This window comes from Myotis yumanensis, unplaced genomic scaffold (genome assembly GCF_028538775.1).
Source record: "Myotis yumanensis isolate MYYU_CA2020_CCGP unplaced genomic scaffold, mMyoYum1.0.hap1 SCAF_15, whole genome shotgun sequence".
Lineage (NCBI taxonomy): Eukaryota > Metazoa > Chordata > Mammalia > Chiroptera > Vespertilionidae > Myotis > Myotis yumanensis.
Genome location: NW_027223766.1, coordinates 42,278,836 through 42,297,671, shown reverse-complemented (window position 1 = coordinate 42,297,671; position 18,836 = coordinate 42,278,836). Strand labels below are relative to the sequence as shown.

The window sequence follows — 18,836 nt, the reverse complement described above, 5'->3', positions numbered from 1 at the left end:
CAAGAAATTGTTGAAAATGTCCTGAGTAAATTTTTGTGTCATAAGTTTCTGACAATTTTGCCTTTTGTCATGAATTAAGCAAAAGTAGTGGAAAAACTTAGCTTTATTCAGTGCTAAGTATCAAAAATGTTTTCTCAACAGCTAAGAAATAATAATAAGATTTTATTAAGAATTTAAATATCTGGGGTAAATTTAAACATCCTTATTTGCACCCATAAAAATGCTAGTATAATAAGATTAGATAATTCTTTTTTTTAAATATATTTTATTGATTTTTTACAGAGAGGAAGGGAGAGAGACAGAGAGCCAGAAACATCGATGAGAGAGAAACATCGATCAGCTGCCTCCCGCACATCCCCCACTGGGGATGTGCCCGCAACCCAGGTACATGCCCTTGACCGGAATCGAACCTGGGACCCTTCAGTTCGCAGGCCAATGCTCTATCCACTGAGCCAAACCAGTTTCTCTTTATATTACTTACCACAAGTTTCTTACCATTTTTACCAAATGATGGGGTCAGAAGTAGGAAATACCTGTCCAATTCTGGAAACAATTAGAAGTCAAATAGAAAGAATATTCCTGCCAATCAGCTAACAAGGCTGTCAAAGAGACAGACCATAGAAGGGAAGATAGAGAGGTTCTTATGTTAGTAGAGGGTAAAGCATTCATTGTTTTCCCCCAGAATTAACACTCTTTGTTCTTATGTCCTTATTAAGAAGTGAAACAAAATACAAAAATAAGGTGCCAAATTTAATCATCCCTCTTGTTTTGGAACTTCTTGGGAACACAGAGTAGACCATCAATAAATGTTTGGTGAGCTTTTTCTTATTTTCTCTCACTCGGTAATTAAAACCTGTAAGAATGTAGTAATTACTGGAATGTTGTAAAATTTATTCTTGTTGTCATGCCTTGTTTGTTTAGATTACAAAGACCTTGGGCCTGGAGCAGTGGCCTTTCTCTTGAACTGAAGTCTCAGATAATAGTATATTATTCATACAATTCATTTAGTGTTCCAATGCTGAAGTTAAGTCAGCATGAGCTAAGAAACTACTCTTTTTAGGCAGAATTATTCTAAATTAGACCTTTTCCCCTGGTATACCTAGATTTTTTTTTTAATGATAAAGCAATCTCCCATGTAAGACAGGTAATTATATGCATACCAAAATTAACAATAGGGACTGTGCAAAGACTTTTGTCATGTACAAGTGGCAAACTACCTCTGCTAGAATCCTGACCGTGGTTTTCTGATATGTAAAAGGAAGATAATAACTGCCTTATAGAGTCACTGTGAGGAATGAGATGTAAACTTTATGGACTGTGTATCATACTGAATACAACTAATAATTCATACTTTTGTTTAGCTTCTAAAAATTAGAAAAGATAGACAAAATTTGTAATTTGGCAGTTAATCAAAAAAATTTAGTGGGTTAAAATTTAGGGCAGATTTTTCCAAATATATCCATATCTAATTCACACTTCAAAATGATCTTATTGAAATAATGTATAACAGCACAGCCAGTGTTGCTCAGTGGTTGAGCATCCACCTATGAGCCAGGAGGTCATGGTTCAATTCTGGGTCAGGGCACATGCCTGGGTTGCAGGTTTGATTCCTGATAGGGGGTGTGAAGGAAGCAGCTGATCAATGATTCTCTCTCATCATTGATGTTCCTATCTCTCCCTCTCCCTTCCTCTCTGAAATCAATAAAAAAAATTTTTTTTTAATGTATAATGGAGACAACCAAAGTGTCCTTCAATAGAGAACTGGATAAAGAAGTTGTGGTAGATATATACAATGTACTACTCAGAGGAAGAGGAACATTATAAGTTCAGTTCATGGGCCAGCCCTTTAAAAGGAGCACGTGGGCCCTAGCTGGTTTGGCTCAGTGGATAGAGTGTCGGCCTGTGGATTGAAGGGTACCAGGTTTGATTCCGGTCAGGGGCAGATGCCCAGGTTTCAGGCTCAATCCCCAGTAGGGGGTGTGCTGATGCTGCCAATCAATAATTCTCTCTCATCATTGATGTTTCTATCTCTCTCTACCTCCCCCTTCGTCTCTGAAATCAATAAAAATATATTAAAAAATAAAATAAAAGGAGCACCTGGGTCTCCAGCAGCCTCTGTTACTAAGTCCCAATCCCCGCTGGTTTTTATAGCCCATAAATACGGGGACTTCTCTTCCCAGCTCTGGGAGCCTGGGATGGGGGTCTTGCTCCTCACCGGCAGCCTCTGCAGAGACTATCTCCCTCCTGATTGAAAAAACGCCACACATGGATGCTGGTCCAGCCGTCTTTGCCCCTCCACCCCTCTTACCCGTCTCAGTGTGCTTTCTTCTTTACTTCTCTAGTTGTGGGACTTCCATTCAGCCAGCTTTTAGGTGGTTCTAAATGATGTTGTTCTGTATTTTAGTTGTACCTTAGGTGTGGTTGTGGGAGGCAGTGAGTACAGGCATATACTTAGGCCGCCATCTTGGTTCTCTCTAATATTAAATACATTTTATTTAACCAGAAGTCTGCCCAAATAGAACACTCACCAAATTAAGAGAAAGCTTGAAATTATAAATTCAATAGAACTTCTGAAACATTTTATTTATATTTCATTTCAGTCAAATACTCATTTTCCAAATCTATAAGACCATCTATCTCAAGTTCAAAAATTTTAATATTATTTGGAAAACTATTTTAAAAAGTGATTGAAGATCATTTCAACACATAGTGATGAAATGCACAATCTTTAAATATTACGTGAAACAGTTAAATACATGTAAATGATAACAATGAAATTCTTTATTTAAAAACACTAAGTTATTAAAATGGGTAAAAGTGACATAGTAAAATAACATTGTTTCTAAAGTCACTACCTTAAAGAAAACATACAATGACATGGATTATAATATAAACAAAATAGCAAATAAATCATCATCTGTCATTAATGGGAAATTTTGCATGCTTTCAAAATATCCATAATTTTAAGTCAGACTAAATGTTGCTTGGGGGAATGCTTCTTTTATATTTAAAGTCTCTTTAGAGGCGTTTTAAATTCCGCTTACTCTGGGCACTTCCTGGAAGAGGATCTTTTCTGTTTCTTGGCCTTGCTGCTCTTCTACTACATTCTTCAGACCCATGATAAGCACACAAACATAACACACAAAAGTCAAAACCACAGGCTCTGCGGCTGCACAGTCCCCTTTTCTTATATGGCTGGTACTTAGCAGGGGATTGGCACCTCGGGCAAGGTTTTAAGGCTTCATCAGTAAAAAGTGTTTTGGCAACCTGCAGTAAAAGCATATACACTACATGATCAATCAAATCTTGCTGGGAGCAATTTTTAAATGCAAATCATGGGTGATGTGAGAACCAATGGATGTGCAGGCACTGACATTCCATTGTCTGTGTCCTACAATAAACTTCCATGTTTTTAACCTCACCTTTTTACAGGCCATGGGTCTTTTGGTTGAATTTATGGTAGCTTTTTAAAAAAATTTTTTTATTGACTTTAGAGTGTAAGGGAGAAAGAGAAACATTAATTTAAGAGGAAAAAAAAAAGCATATACACTAAATCTTCTAGTTTCATATAGACCAGCGGTTCTCAACCTGTGGGTCGCAAACAATGAAAATACATCCTGCATATCAGGTATTTACATTACGATTCATAACAGTAGCAAAATTACAGTTATGACATAGCAACAAAAATAATTTTATGGTTGGGGGATACCACAACATATTAAACTGTATTAAAGGAACTGTATTAAAGGGTCGCAGCATTAGGAAGGTTGAGAACCACTGAAGACAATCACTTTATTTCCAACTCTGTAAATATTTATTTCTAATAAGATAATACTTACCCTAACATATTCTTCCTGTTTACTATGTGAGTCAATAATTGAAGAGCTTGCTATAGGTGTCAAAACTTCTCCCCAAGGAGAAAATGTTGAAACCTGTTCTTTCTGAGAACTTGGTGTCCTAGCCTGAGCTTGTACAGATCTTAAAGCTGATCGATTTGAAAGTTGAAACCGAGTGGCAGCATCCTGAACATTTAATATAGCCTGCTGTGGTAAAAGACAAGAGAAGTCAATACTGTAATATCAAAAGTTCTAGGACAGCTTTCTGATGCACATGTATTTAAATGTTTGGACGTGGTTTTACAGCACTAGAATTTTTTCCCTAAACCATTGGACGTGGTTTTACACAACTAGAATTTTCTCCCTAACCCATATTTAAAAATTGAAAATAGCCCGACAGGTGTGGCTTAGCAGTTAAGTGTCGACCTATGAACCAAGAAGTCATAGTTCAATTCAGGTGAAAGCACATACCCAGGTTGCAGGCAAGAGGCAGCCAATCAATGATTCTCTCTCATTATTGATGTTTCTATCCCTTTCTCCTTCTCCCTTCCTCTCTGAAATAAATAAAAGCATATTTTTAAAAAATAAAAATAGAGGCGATGGGCCCTGGCTGATGTGACTCTGTGATTGAAGCATTAGCTAGCCAGTGCACCAAAGGGTTGCAGGTTCAATTTACAGTCAACGCCATGTACCTGTGTTGTGGTTAGGGTGTATGCAGGAGCAACCAGTCGATAGGCAATCTTTTGATGTTTCTCTCTCCTTTCCTCCCTCCCTCCCTCTCTCCCTTACACTTTCTGAAAGGCAGTGGGAAAAATGTCCTCAGATGAGAATTAACAGCAACAAAAAAAATAATGGGTGATAGTGAGGATTTGGCCCAGAGACTGGAGTTTGCCAACTTGTTTTAAGCCAGAATCTAAGAAGGGGATGAATCCTTTTAAAAGTTTGCTATGGGATATCATGAAATTCTTTGAAGGTTCTTACCTTTGCCATATATCAAAAGAATAATGGGATTAGACTATGAGACTCAATTTGTTTGGCTGTTTTTTGCAATACTTGTAAAAACTTGATTCATTTTTTCCATTAAATTTTTAATAGCTTTGATAATTTTAAAGGGATAAAAAGCAATACTCTTATCTGAATTGGATTCCCACAGCACTCAAATATTCAGCCAAGAAATATCTTAATGAGTAATCCTTACAGCCTTCTATTTTGTTGAAGTTGGTAATGAAAATATAAGTTTTTTAAAAACAACTTGGCATTCTTAACCAATTATCAAAATAAAGTGAACTGCAGGTAAATTTCCTCATGTATAATTGTATATCCTCTCCCTTGATAGTCTTCCTTAGCCACTATTGGCTCCTAGCAATGGGGGAACCTAGAACATGAGAAATTATAGTAGGATAAATATAGGAAATGAGGTTAGTTGGTCATGGTCAATTACATGATTAACAGTTTAACAATATATACGTAAGTGTAATGGATGAATACTGGTTTTCAGAAATTAGAATGTGGTTGAACTTTTTCAAGGACTCAATACATCCCTATATTACATTTCTATAAATGATTTGTAGCCTAGGCCACAAACACATGACACAATAGCACACCAAAATTTCAATGAATTTTTATGAAGTTGGTAAACACAGTGATTATGTATGCACCAAGAGAATAGAGATATGTTCTTGAAGCAAATTTCAGCCACAGAAGTAACATTCATTCATTTAACAAATATTCTGGAACACCTAAGGTGCCAAGTGAATTAAATAGTTCAATCCCTGTTCTGGAGCAATTATTTGTGTGTGCAATTATCTCTGAACAGTACAAAGCAAAACAGTTAACAAAGGCACATGTCTGTGAACATCAAAATTTTCTGAAACATAGTCATCAACATGTTACCAGAAAACATTTAAATGTGAGAGTGGAGTCACCTTATGTTTGTTCATTTCCATGATTATAAAAAAAAGTGCAGAATACAGGAAATTTAGAAATGCAATGGAAAAGGTGTAGTATTCCAATTGTAATGTTCATTCTCACTGCTGCAAAGCAAACATAATATTGAGATCCTATTACCCGTAGCTGGTCTGTGCCTTCTAATTTGCACACATAAGGAGCTTTCAGTGATGCTAATCAAGTGTGAGAAAAACTGTCTAACAACTTTGTTTTGGTTAATGATACATTAGGATAGTTTGGTAGAAAGCATCCAGTCCGTATTAGAATAAGAGGGCATAGGACACCAGGAAGGATGTCCCTGAGGAAAAGAAGGAACAGGTAGAATACCTGATATGTTTGGACTTGCAGAGAGGAGATTTCCAGTTCTGGTGGATAATAGGAGATGAAATCGGGGACCTGTATAGAGAAACACTAAGCAAAAAAAAAAGAAAGAAACTGGGCAATTATTAACTCTGGGGGGAAAAAAAGTTATATAAGAAAAAATCTGCATATTACAACTGTCAAAAAGTCATAATAATCTCAACAGTCTTCATAATGTGAGTGCACAATTCTGATTCACTCCCAAATGGTGTAGTTATACTCATTAAGATAGAAGGAAAGGAGAAAAGCATTCAGAGAGGTGGGTAGATAGTGCTAGTAGTGATGAGAGGTTAGAGAACAGACAATCCTGTAGAAAAAAATGCAAAAAAATAGCAGTAAAGCGTTCTATTTGGAAATGTCAGAAAGAACAACTGAAGAATTGAAGAATTGAAAGTGATTGTCTTGATGGGATAAGAATCAAGAGTCTGAAGGCATGGGGCAGGAGGATGTGTTTTGTTATAAGTCTCATTGTCCAACTTAACTTTATGTATTTGTTTTACTTTGATAAAAAAAATTTTAGCCCTATCTGTTTTGGCTTAGTGGATAGAGTGTCAGCCTGTGGATTGAAGGGTCCCAGGTTCGATTCCAGTCAAGGGCACATGCCCTGGTTGTAGGCTCGATCCCCAGAAGGGGGCATGCAGTAGGCAGCCAATTGACAGTTCTCTCTCATCATTGATGTTCCTATCTCTCTCTCCCTCTCCCTTCCTCTCTGAAATCAATAAAAATATATTTTTTTAAATTTTAAAGCAAACCAAAATAAGGAAAAAGAGTTCAATAAGGGAAAAAAGTATAGTCCTTTAAGAAATCAAGGTTTAAAAAAATGGTGGCTAGGCTATGAAAATAATATTTTATTTAGAATTACCTAAAAGGTTGCCATACACAATCACAAGTTTCTTCCTTGCAATATGTAAGGAGTACATGGGGCTTAAAGTTTAATATTAATAGGTGCTAGCTTTAAAAAAAAGTGTGTTTTAAGTCTGTCGTTAGCATGTCGGGCAGCACTCTAAAAAGATGCATTAGAATGGCAATAAATATCTTCACTATTATAAGCTCCCAAAGCCAACAGCTGTAGCTGTAAGTTGCCAGGAGCTATGAATAAGTTGTAAAGCAACTCATTACAGGCAAGATGGTAAAACTTTTCTTCAAAGTAAAATAAAAAGTCAGAGCAGGTCCCTAATATTTCATTGTAATGAGAAACTCACCCATTTGTATCTGGGTGCTCTTGTCTTATGCTATGCTTCATCTCAATTATTGTATTTAATCAAATTGGAAATTTCCTTTAATATGTTATTAAATACTTCCTACTAGGGCAAGAATAAAAGGGTGAACTCTCACTTTCTTTTGGTATTGATGCCTGAGAAAGGTCTAAAAGTTGAACATACAAGAAAGATGGGTGCCAGAATCATCAGATGCCTATTAGAGCAAGGAGGACTTTTCTTGTACCTTCAAAGCTGGATCTCAAATCTTCAAAGGAGGTACAAGTTTATGATGCTTTACTAGTCATAATCTGCCATGCTCACTCACCTCTAGGCCTTCATGTATATTATTCCTTTCGCTGGAACACTATAGTGTCTCAGCTGAGATACACTTTTTCAGAAAAGCCTTCTCTTGATCCCCAAGTATCAAACATTCCTTTTAAATGTTCTCATAGAATTAACTCTGGTCACCCCTACCTATATCACTCACAAGACATGAGCTCCAAGAGAGCAGGGACCATGTCAGGAATGTTCACCATTGTATTCTAAGCAACTGGCACATGCCATCCACTAAAAAGACTGAAAAAAATGCTGTAGGAATATCTAATTTTGAATAGGATCTAGTATATCACTAGTATTCAAATACTGCTAACAGCGCATACACTTAAAAAACAACAAAACCCAACAAGATGTTCTTGATGCTAGGTAATCTACTCCACTTACAGTCCAGAAGGAAATAGAGTTTGGGAAAAGAAAAGAGTTGAGAGTGAATGTTTACTAAATGGAAAAGGGTAAAAGATAGGAAAATCAAATTTGGTTGTCCAGCAATATGGGATTAATAGATGTTTATATTTTAGAATCCATTTTAGAAAAGTATTATATACATTACCTTAGCATCTGTTTTCAGTTGTGTGAGATAAAATCTCCTCCTCTGATTTGCTTTTTTATTTTGAACAATAATTTCACGCCAATTTCTGCTCACGCTCCAAACACTATGAAAAAAAGATCAGTCCTTATATTATATATATACCACAAGATTAACATTTTCTGCATATGGCAATTAACAAGAAAAACTGTTTTTAAAGATTTTGGACAGTAAATTTTAAACCTAAAATTTACATAAAAAATATGATTTAATCTATATCAGTTTCTTATGGTTTCACCATATGAAAGAAATCCTATTAAATATATGTCAGCATTACGTTGATAAAATATTACTTTATAAATGGTTAAGGGGAAAACACAGTTTAATATAAAGCCAATATAAGTCCATGGAAGACTGATTAAGAGGATTTCATTTCAAATGTAATACTAAGATTGAAAATTTGGACATGACTTGCAGCAAATGATTATCATTTATAGCATAAAAGGTTTTTTGTGCCCTGACTGGTTTGGCTCAGTGGATAGAGCATCGGCCTGCGGACTGAAAGGTCCTGGGTTCGATTCCGGTCAAGGGCATGTACCTTGGTTGCGGGCACATCCCCAGTGGGAGGTGCGGGAGGCAGCTGATCGATGTTTCTCTCTCATCGATGTTTCTAACTCTCTATCCCTCTCCCTTCCTCTCTGTAAAAAATCAATAAAATATATTTTTTAAAAAAAAGGTTTTTTGTTTTTTAAATCAATTTCTCTTATAAATGTATTTAACAAATCTGTCATTTTCATTACACAAACATAAGAACAATCAATCCTTCATTGGAAGTACTAAATGTCAAATAATAAATACTATTATGGGCAGCACTACAAAGTTTATATCTTATAAATCACAGTTTAAGAGAACGAAGCAGCTAAAGAAAAAAATTATATTCAGTGATTGCTTATTAATCATTAACTTTGACTATACTCACTATTAAAGAAAGGTAATCCTTCAACTGTTAATCTGGTCTTTTTATTACTCTAAACAAACTAATTACTAAAAGACAGTTGAAAAACAAAGTCACATATTAAGAAGGGCCCCCCAGTTAATACTTGAGGTGTCAACACTACTATTCTTCCAGCTACCATGGCTGCTTCAGTTGCCATTGCCTCTCCCTAAACTGGTACATGTATCTTATAGCAGAATGACTAAAAGAAACACGCAGAAAGTCACCCATTTATTGGGAAGAAATGAACTGTACACTGCCACAGCTATTTCAACTAACTATAATCTCCAATTACTAAGAATGAACACTGCTAACATTATACATGCATTCTACAGTACAAACACTATAAATTTTAAGGGCTGGGCAGGAAAGGCAATTATTAAAATACTAGAGGCCCAATGCATGAAATTCGTGAGGGGGTGGGGGTTCCCTCAGCCCAGCCTATGGCCTCTCGCAATCTGGGACCCCTAACTGCTCACTTGCTTGCTCCTTACCACCGCCTGCTCACTCCTTACTGCTTGGCTCACAGCTCCTTAGCGCTGCCACAGAGGCCAGAGAGGCTCCCGCCACTGCCACTGCGTCGTCAGCCATGAGCCAGGCTTTTGGCTGAGTGGTGCTCCCTCAGTGTGTGTCATAGTGACTGGTCATTCTGGTCGTTCTGGTTGTTCCACCGGAATGGTTGCTGGGCTTTTATATATCGACTAGTGGCCCGGTGCATGAAATTCATGCATGGGGCAAGGGGTTCCCTCAGCCCAGCCTGCACCCTCTCCAATCGGGAACCCCTTGGGTGATGTCCGACTGATGGTTTAGGCCTGATCCCTGGGATTGAGCCTAAATCAGCAGTCGGACATCCCCCTCATAATATGGGACTGCTGGCTCCTAACCACTCACCTGCCTGCCTGCCTAATTGCCCCTACCTGTCCTCCCCTGCCGGCCTGATCTCACCCCCAACTGCCCTCTCTGCCTTGGCTCCCACCACCATGGCTTTGTCCGGAAGGAAGTCGTACACCAGAAGATGACCCAGTTTAATTAGCATATTACCCTTTTATTAGTATAGATGACTAAGTATCAATTACTTCCAGAAGTGAATACCCAAAAGCATCACCTTAAGTTTTTATTTTAACTAGTCATACTCCAGCATATAAAAATAAAATTCCTATATCTCAACCATCACTTAACTTTTAAACAAATTATCTCATTCAAACATTTTAAAAGATGTACACATATATGTGCACTAATCTGTTTATTATCCTACTTGAGTTAAACCAAGTACATTCCTGATCAAGTCTATTTGGAAAGGCTTTACACCCTAATAAGTTTGTGGGAAATTCTAGATTAGAAATTCTAGATTAGAGGACTCAATTGTAGATTTAGATCTATCCTTATGTCCTTGAATTATTAACTGCTCAACTTTATTTCTCTGGAGCTCAGTTTCCTCATTTTCAAAATACAGGATTGGACTAGATATGTCAGACTTCCAGCTATGAAATTCTACAATTCTCTACAATAGCCTACAATTTATGCAAGGAAGGTGAAGCAGGGCTCTAATAGAAATTGTGTAGCCATAAAAACAGTAAGGACTCTATGAACCAAACTCTTGACATATCCCTATCAAAAAGAGGTGCACTAACTCTCCTGCATGTCCTCCCCCAACCATTACCTTGAAGAAATCCTGTTTCACATGACTTCCTGGCCTTGCTAGTTATAGCATTCCCAAAGGTCTTGTCTTCTGATAGTCCTGGGACTCTTCAAAATTGCCAGTATGAACAGGGTCTCACTTTAGTCTTTGTAACCCTAGTCCCCACCCTCAATACTCCTTAATGTCTTGGTTTTCTCTTTAGTTATATAGCAGCACTCAATACACTGAAATCTCTAGGATCACAAATTCTTCAGTTTCGAATCCCTTAAAATTCCCCAAATTAATTTCCATTGATGTTAGCAATTAAAATGAAATAATCTATATTCCCTTGGTCTCTGGAACTTAAATAACTAAATGCTATCCTTTGTATATTGTAATTTCTTAGTCACCATAATGCTTTATATTATTTCTGACCAAGTATTATACTTTATTAAAATTTTCAATCAGACAACAGGATGTGAACTAATTAAATAAATCGAATAACTTTCATGGAATAAAGCCTGCCATTTTGAAAATCTAAAGTACAACTTTTATAAACTCTCCTTCCAAATGACAGGGACATGAACATTATCCCAAAGACTATATTATTGCTTCTAAAGCAGGCCTTTAGCCTGGCTAGTGTGGCTCAGTGGATTGAACATCATCCCATGGACTAAGAGGTCACGGGTTTGATTCCCAGGCATGACCAGGTTGCAGGCTCGATGTCCAAAGTGGGGCTTGCAGGAGGGAGCTGATAAATGATTCTCTCTCATCATTGATGTTTCTATCTCTCTCTCCCTCTCCCTGTCTCTCTGAAATCAATAAAGATATACATATTTTTAAAAGTTGCCCAGCTGGTGTGGCTCAGTGGTTGAACATTGACCCAGAAACCAAGAGGTTGTGGTTCAATTCCTGGTCAGGGTACATACCCAGGTTTCGGGTTCGATCCTCAATACAGGGCATGTAGGAGGCAGCCAATCGATCATCAGTGTTTCTATCTCTCTATCCCTCTCCCTCATTCTCTCTCTCTTAAAAAATTAATAAAAACATATTTTTTAATTTCTTAACATGTTAAAAGACTTTTATTTCAGAAAAAAATATTTCTTACCTGCATAGGCTTTCTGCAGACAAGGAATCTAAAACAACTGCAAGAATATGCTTTAGATTTCTATATTTTAATTCTGTTAAGATGTCCAGTTTTTCTATACCCATTTTCTTGCCAATCAGTCCTGCAAGTACACACTGCAGTACAGCTATTTTCGCCTCATCCCTGTCTTCTAAGAATTCGCGTGTACCACTTTGCTGGAATCTTCTCTTTTTGTTTTTCATAAAGAGCTCATGCACTAACTCCAAGGCTGGGGTGTTTGATAAATTATTAAAACCTAAAATCAGTTCCTCACTCTGACTGTCACTGCTGGGCTGACTCTCTGAGATGTCTGAAGAAGCTGCTGGTGTTATTTCAGATTCAGAGTGGATGATCTGGCTTTCCTCTTCTGTCTCAGACTGTGAGCCTTGCTCCCGAAGGGTAGACAGTCTTCTCAACCTTCCAAGGCGCCTTGACCTTCTTATGGTGTCCTCCACTTTGAGAGTCCCCTTATGTTTCTGAAGTAGCTCTTGAAAAGAACTCTCCTGGTCAGAGAGGGAATCTTCTGATTTATCCAAGCAAAGTGAGTTAAAACCACTGTCTTCAGGTGTTGAAATATTGCCTCTCACTTGAGGAAAAAACCTTTGACCTGCCTTAAATTTAATGTTTGCTACAAGGTTACTTATGGGAGTCACAAATATGTCCTCATCTGTTTCACAAGTTGTTCCACTACTAGAGGAGCCCAGAAGTTTGGGAAATGTATTCTCATCGTTAACACATGGACTACTATCAGTAAAGTCATGGGTGATAGAGTCTTTAAAATTATTGCCCTGAATTGGTGATATACATTCATCTTCAAACAGGCTACAGTCATCTTTGGAGTCATCAACTGTGGAAGTCTTCTGTTGAGAAAAATTAAGTCTCAATTTTTGAGGGCTTAAAGTTGCTTCTTCTGTTTTCAAAGTACTAGTAACTAAAGCACTAAAATTATTTTGCCTTGGAGAACCTGAAGCACTGCTTGGAATATCTTCTTCAAAGTTGAGAACTTCGCTTATACTACTTTCTATAGAACTATTTTCTGATTCATAGTTTCTCTTCAGAGGAGAGAAAGATACATCCAGCCTTCTGCGCCGCCGTAAATAACGTTTTCCGAGTTTAGGAGTCTCACAAAAGTCTGGGGGTATGGCCGATTTCTTCCTAAAGATGAGAAATCTCTTTCTTTTAGTAGGGGTCTCTAAAGGATCTGTTAAGCCCGGACTTACAGGTTCAAAAAATTCATAGTTTATTGTTGGGTCATCTTCCTGCTTTACCAAAAATAATGTATTATCAACGCTGTAAGATTTTAACAACTCACTGTAGCCACTATCTTGAAATGAAGATGTGGAAGAAAAATCTTTGAAGCCAGTGTACTTGATAGTGACAGTAGGAGAGTCCATCTCATTTCCTACTCCAGTTCCAACCTGACCTGAATGCCTTTCTGACATCTTCAAAACCTGTTTCTAAAACATGAAAACAAGATTTTATTCTTCCTTTGAAATGCACAGCCTGACAACTTACACCAAAATATACTATTTGTGATGAGTACAGATAATAACAGAAATTTTATGACAATAAAAAAGTTATTTTTTACTTGACTATGCATAGTCTAAGCACCATGCACAGTTTCTTGAACTATAATTGAGGAGAAAAAAATCTGGCAGCATAATTTTTACATGATTTTATTACCTTATGGTTTTAATAGCACTAAAGTATAACAGCACTAAAATATCACTATTTGTGGGAAATCTACTCTTTATAATGTTCTTGAAATTCCAAATAAAAATTTCAAGTAAATTAAAGAAGAAATGTGAATCAATAATTATATATTTATAAGGAATGACACTAGCAAATACTTTACTCCTTAATTTTTCCAACAGTATCATCACATTCCTTCTTTTTAGAAACTCAAATTAAATCTTAACTCAAAGGAAGATATCAAAGGATACTAAGATAACTGTTAATCTTTCAAAGTTTTCTCCAGATCAAATATAATTTTTCTCTATTAAAAAATCATGAGAAGATATATTTTGACTGCAATGGGAAAGCAATTTATTTATGCCTAAGTTATATCAGTTAAATATTTGAATGCATGAGGTGGTATTTTTTTTAATTGCTATTCTAACCACAAAATCAAATGGTTTCTTTATAATGATCATTATATCATTATTACTGGGCAAAGTATGTCTTTTTCAACCTATATTCTTTTTTTATATTTTTTATTGCAACTATTCTACACTTCACCACTAGGTGTCTCACCGTGTTAGCCTTCGGGAAACTGAGAGGCAAATTGTCAGAACAAAGTGGAGGGGGGGAGGCTGGCTAGAAGGGGTAAGTGGGAGTGGGAGAAGGGGGAGATATGTAATACTTTTAACAATAAAGATTTATAAGAATAAAAATATTACTCCATAAAAAGAACAACCCATAGGCTACTTGTTATAAACAGGAAAAAAAACTTCCTAAATTTTTTCCTGTTCATCTACACATTTGAAGTTGCCTCAGACGTGCTATCTTTGTTGTCAACATGGTCATCTTTCTACTATCCTGACAGTCTGAAATAAAACTTGGTTCTTCAAAACTAATTTTTAAATTATTTAAAATTATTCATGATAGCCCTCACTGGCTTGGCTCAGTGGGCGGAGCCTCGGCCTGCGAACTGCAGGGTCCCGGGTTCAGTTCCCGGCAGGGCGCATGCGCAGGATGGGCTGACCCCCGCCCCCCCCCCAGTAGGGGGCGCGCAGGAGGCGGCCGATCAATGATTCTCTCATCGCTGATGTTTCCATCTCTCTCTCCCTCTCTCTTCCTCTCTGGAACCAATACAAATATCTTTTTAAAAAAATAAAATTATTTATGCCAGATCACGGAATTCCCATGGACTTACTTAATTTTACTGACTCAACAGTTCACTGGTGAATCCAACAAGCCGCCTCAATATTCAGTTTTTAACACCAGGGTCCTGATAAAGGGTTGAGAACGATCCTCTCTACTGTGCTCTTAGAAAGGCGGGGGGGCAGGGGAAAAGCACTTGTCAAATAGGAGAATGAAATACTTATTTAACTATAATAAAACCAAATCTCCATCATCTGATAAAGTGGAAAATCTTACCATCCGTAAATCTTGAGCTCTTAGATGCCAAAGTTATGTGGGTTTCCACACAAGAAAATCTCTCCCTTTGCCTTTAAAATTCATGTCAGAGGAATGCCGCTTAAAGAGAAGAGTTTAGCGAGAATCACTAACAGAAACGGGCAGCAGCCCGGTGACTGCTAACCGTCGAGGGCAAGTACGGCGCGGGGGTTATTTCTAACACTTGGAAAGGCCTAAAGCACATTAAATTTCCTCCAGCTTTTCCAGTCAACAGGAACCGTAACAGCCTTGTTTTCTCCAGCTAGTGCTGGAACTGAGGAAAAGCCCCCAATTCGGGTTTCTGGGGCCGCAGTGTGAGCGGGGCGCCCACCGGCCTCCCCGAGGTGCTCTGGGCGCGCGCGGCCGGGTAACGGTCTCGCCGCCGCCTCCCTCCCGACCTTCCCCCGCGGGGCGGCTCCGGCCTGGAGAGCCGCTGACAGGCCGAGGGCCAGCGGTGTCACCTGGAGCCCAGCGAGTGGAGGGACGGCTTCGAGGCGCTCCCTACTCCAGGCACCTGGAAAACAAAGTGGGGCGCGGGGCTGAGGGACGCCCCGAGGCCCCCTCTGGGCCCCACACCCCGAGGCCCCCACTCCCACCCACTGGAGACCAAGGTACCGCCACACCCACGGGGCCGGGCGCCGAGCCGAAGGGCGGGAGGGGAGAGAAGCAGCTCTGCCTGGTGCGCCCGGGAGGAGCCGCGGCCTCGCCCCCAGGGAGATCCGCTATGGCAACGCCCACGCCAGGTTCGCGTGGGGCCGCTGAGCTTCCCTCCTCCGGTTTGAACTGCCCGCCCCGAGTAACCGTTACGCCCCCAACGGCCGCCCCGCCCCTTCCCCCGCCCCTTCCTCCAGCCCCGCCCCAGTCTCTGCTCAGCCCCGCCTCTTCCTCCGCCCCGCCCCGCCCGCGCCCCGCAGGCCCCGCCCCCACGGGCCTCTCTGCGCCTCTCAGGCCCCGCCCCAGTCTTTGCTCCTCACCGCCCCTCCCCGCCCTCGCCCTGCAGGCCCCGCCCCCACAGGCCTCCTGCGCCTCGAAGGTTCCGCCCCCGTCTTTGCTCCGCCCGTCCCTACCTCCGCCCCGCCCCTCCCGTAGGCCCCGCCCCCACAGGCTTCCCTGCGTCCCGCAGGCCCCGCCCCAGCCTTCGCCGGGGGTGGGGGGGGAGTGGAGGGGGGGGTTTGGTCCTCTCCTGCCTACCCTTCCTCCCCACCCAAAGCCTCACGAGGGCTTCCCAATCTGATAGGCTCTTCCTCTCCTCATTCTCACTTTGGGGAGCTTTATAGAGAGAGGATACTAGGTCCTATAGTGGATGCCATTAAAAACAATGTCGGGGAATATTTACTGGAAAATGTTTCCAGAGATAAGTCCGAAAAGCAGGTGACAAACAGAATGACCTCTTTTAGGTTAGAAGTACAGATATGCGCAGTCTATTGTCTAAAAGGTCTAACTTGGTTACAGTACGTATTTCGAGACAGGGATTGTGCTTGGTTTTTAGGCATCTAAAAGGGGATGTTTTATCTTATTTACTGGGCACCTATTATAAACCAAGCTTCATCCTTCTCCCTAGTCTCCTTTTTTTCTGGCTTCTTTTTCTCTGCCTATTCCCTAAAATGGAATTCCCTACCTCAGCCTTTTCCTTACTTGTACCATTCTGTGCTAACATAGCACTCCTTCAAAGCTTCAGTCATTACTTTTAAGCCAGCTGCAGCTGCCACCACTCTACTCCGACTGGACATTTCTCCATCTGTTGCCCCTTAGTCATCCAAAAGGACATAAAGTCAAATTCACTAACAATTATTAAGCTCCAAAGATGTGCCAATTACTGGTCAGGGTACTGGAAATCCAAAGAGGAGTAAGGCACAGTTACTGCCCCCAAGGGGCTCACTGGTGTAAGTGCTATAAGAGAGGAACAGCAGTGGCCCAAAGAGGGGGCAGAGCTAACTTCATAAAGTGAGGTGGATTTTGAAGGACAAGCGACAATTCAAAAGGCATGTAAGTCCTGGCCCGTGTGGCTCAGTGGGTTGGAGCAGCATCCAGTGCACCCGAACATCGTGGGTTCAATTCCCATCAGGGCACATACCTAAGTTGTGGGTCTTCTTGTCCACGATTGGGGTCCATCGGAGGCAACTGATGTGTCTCTCACATTGATGTTTCTCTCTCTCTCTCTCTCTCTCTCTCTCTCTCTCACCTATCCCCCTTACCTCCTCCCTTCCATTCTCTCAAAATCAATGGAAAAATATCCTTGGGTGAGGGATAACAACAACAACAAAGAGCAGTTAACATGGGATTTCAAACACAAAGCAAAACGTGAAGGCTCTGGCTGGGTGGTTCAGTTGGAGTGTTATCCCACGCAGGAAAAGGCTTTTGATATCTGGTCAGGTCGGGGACAGGTGATCCATGTTTCTCTCTCACATGTCTCTGTTTCTGTGTCTGTCTATCTCTCTCCCTTATTTTCTCTACCAAACGCACGCGCGCGCGCGCTCACACACACGCCATATCCTCCAGTGAGGACTTAAAAAAACAAAAAATGTGCAAGATCAGGAAAATTGAAACAGTTGGGCGCATTAGAGAAACTACATTTGTTATAGCTGGAAACAAAGATTTGTTTGAGGCAAAGGTGAAAAAAAATTCTTGAGAAGGGTAAGAAGCCAAGGCATGGAAAGTTGTCCATGTATATTAACTTCAGTGTCTGCAGGTTATCTTCTAGGCAATGCAGCACATTTTAGAAAGACTCTGGTGGCAGCATGGAGGGCAGAAGGAAGGGAGGTGAGCTACTGCATTACTCTGGAAGATAGCGGGGGTGGAGAAGAACCTGGACTCACATGTTACACTAGAGGCCTGGTGCACGAAATTCGTGCATGGGTAGGGTCCCTAGGCCTGGCCAGCAATCAGGGCCATTCAGGGCCTTCTGGCTTTTGGCTGGGGCCCTTCCTTTGTTCCATGCCGCCCCCTGGTGGCCAGTGCATGTCATAGCGAGTGATCAAACTCCCGGTCTCCTGGTCAAACTCCCAAGGGGACACTTTGCATATTAGCCTTTTATATATATAGATTGGCAGAACCACTGCACAGGGGGGCATGGAGTGACTGAAGAGTATAGGTTTTTGAGAAATTAAGATGAATTCAGTATGAGGTTGCTGAGATACCTGTAGGACTTAAGGATTCCTGAATTACACATTCTTTAAGAGAGCATAGCTCTTCAAACACATCTCTATTACAGCCACACGCCCTTCTCTGCCCAGCATTTGTAATTCTTATCCGAATTTTGTCTGAGCAATTTATCACCTTCTAAAACACCATGTTATCTAGTTATTGTGTTTTATTTTTTTAAGTATATTTTTATTGATTTTAGAGAGGGCGAGCGAGAATCATTGATGGGCTGCCTCCTGCACGCCCCCTCCTGGGGATCGAGCCCACAACCTGGGCATGCGCCCTGGACCAGGCTCGAACCCCGGAACCTTCAGTCCGCAGGCCGACGCTCTACCCACTGAGCCAAACCAGCTCGGGCAGAACACCCTTTTCACCGTTTCTCTCCCACCCCCTCTGCCCACCTGGAGAAGTGATACTTTCTACCGACTTATTTAATCAGAAATGCAAACCTCATGAAACTTGGGGAACTGTTAAAAAATGCTTTGCTTTCCTGAAAAATGAAAATAGCCGAGGGCGAAGCGGGAAAGTCTGCCCACAGACCAACATGCAAAAACCTCGGCCAGTGGTTCTCAACCTTCTGGCTCTTTAAATACAGTTCCTCATGTTGTGACCCAACCATAAAATTGTTTTCGTTGC

At 40.3% G+C, this 18,836-nt stretch overlaps 1 protein-coding gene across 1 annotated transcript; it reads right to left on the bottom strand.

The window, feature by feature from the left end:
* Window positions 1-2,979: 2,979 nt before the first annotated feature.
* FBXO43 (F-box protein 43) lies at window positions 2,980-13,393 on the bottom strand. Its single transcript, XM_070392222.1, has 4 exons — window positions 11,925-13,393; window positions 8,229-8,331; window positions 3,840-4,043; window positions 2,980-3,267 (listed from the first exon to the last, which is right to left on the bottom strand). Exons 1-4 carry the CDS (start codon window positions 13,382-13,384, stop codon window positions 3,019-3,021), a joined length of 2,016 nt encoding a protein of 671 aa, XP_070248323.1. The 5' UTR covers window positions 13,385-13,393; the 3' UTR covers window positions 2,980-3,018.
* Between the last annotated feature and the right edge of the window lie 5,443 nt (window positions 13,394-18,836).

Coding starts and splice junctions, on each gene's coding strand:
- FBXO43 (XM_070392222.1), bottom strand. CDS start 13,384: ATGTCAGAAAGGCATTCAGGTCAGGTTGGAACTGGAGTAGGAAATGAG. Junction 4,044..8,228: donor AACTGAAAACAGATGCTAAG/GTAATGTATATA, acceptor CTTTTACCACAG/CAGGCTATATTAAATGTTCA. Junction 3,268..3,839: donor AACAGGAAGAATATGTTAGG/GTAAGTATTATC, acceptor CTTTTACTGCAG/GTTGCCAAAACACTTTTTAC.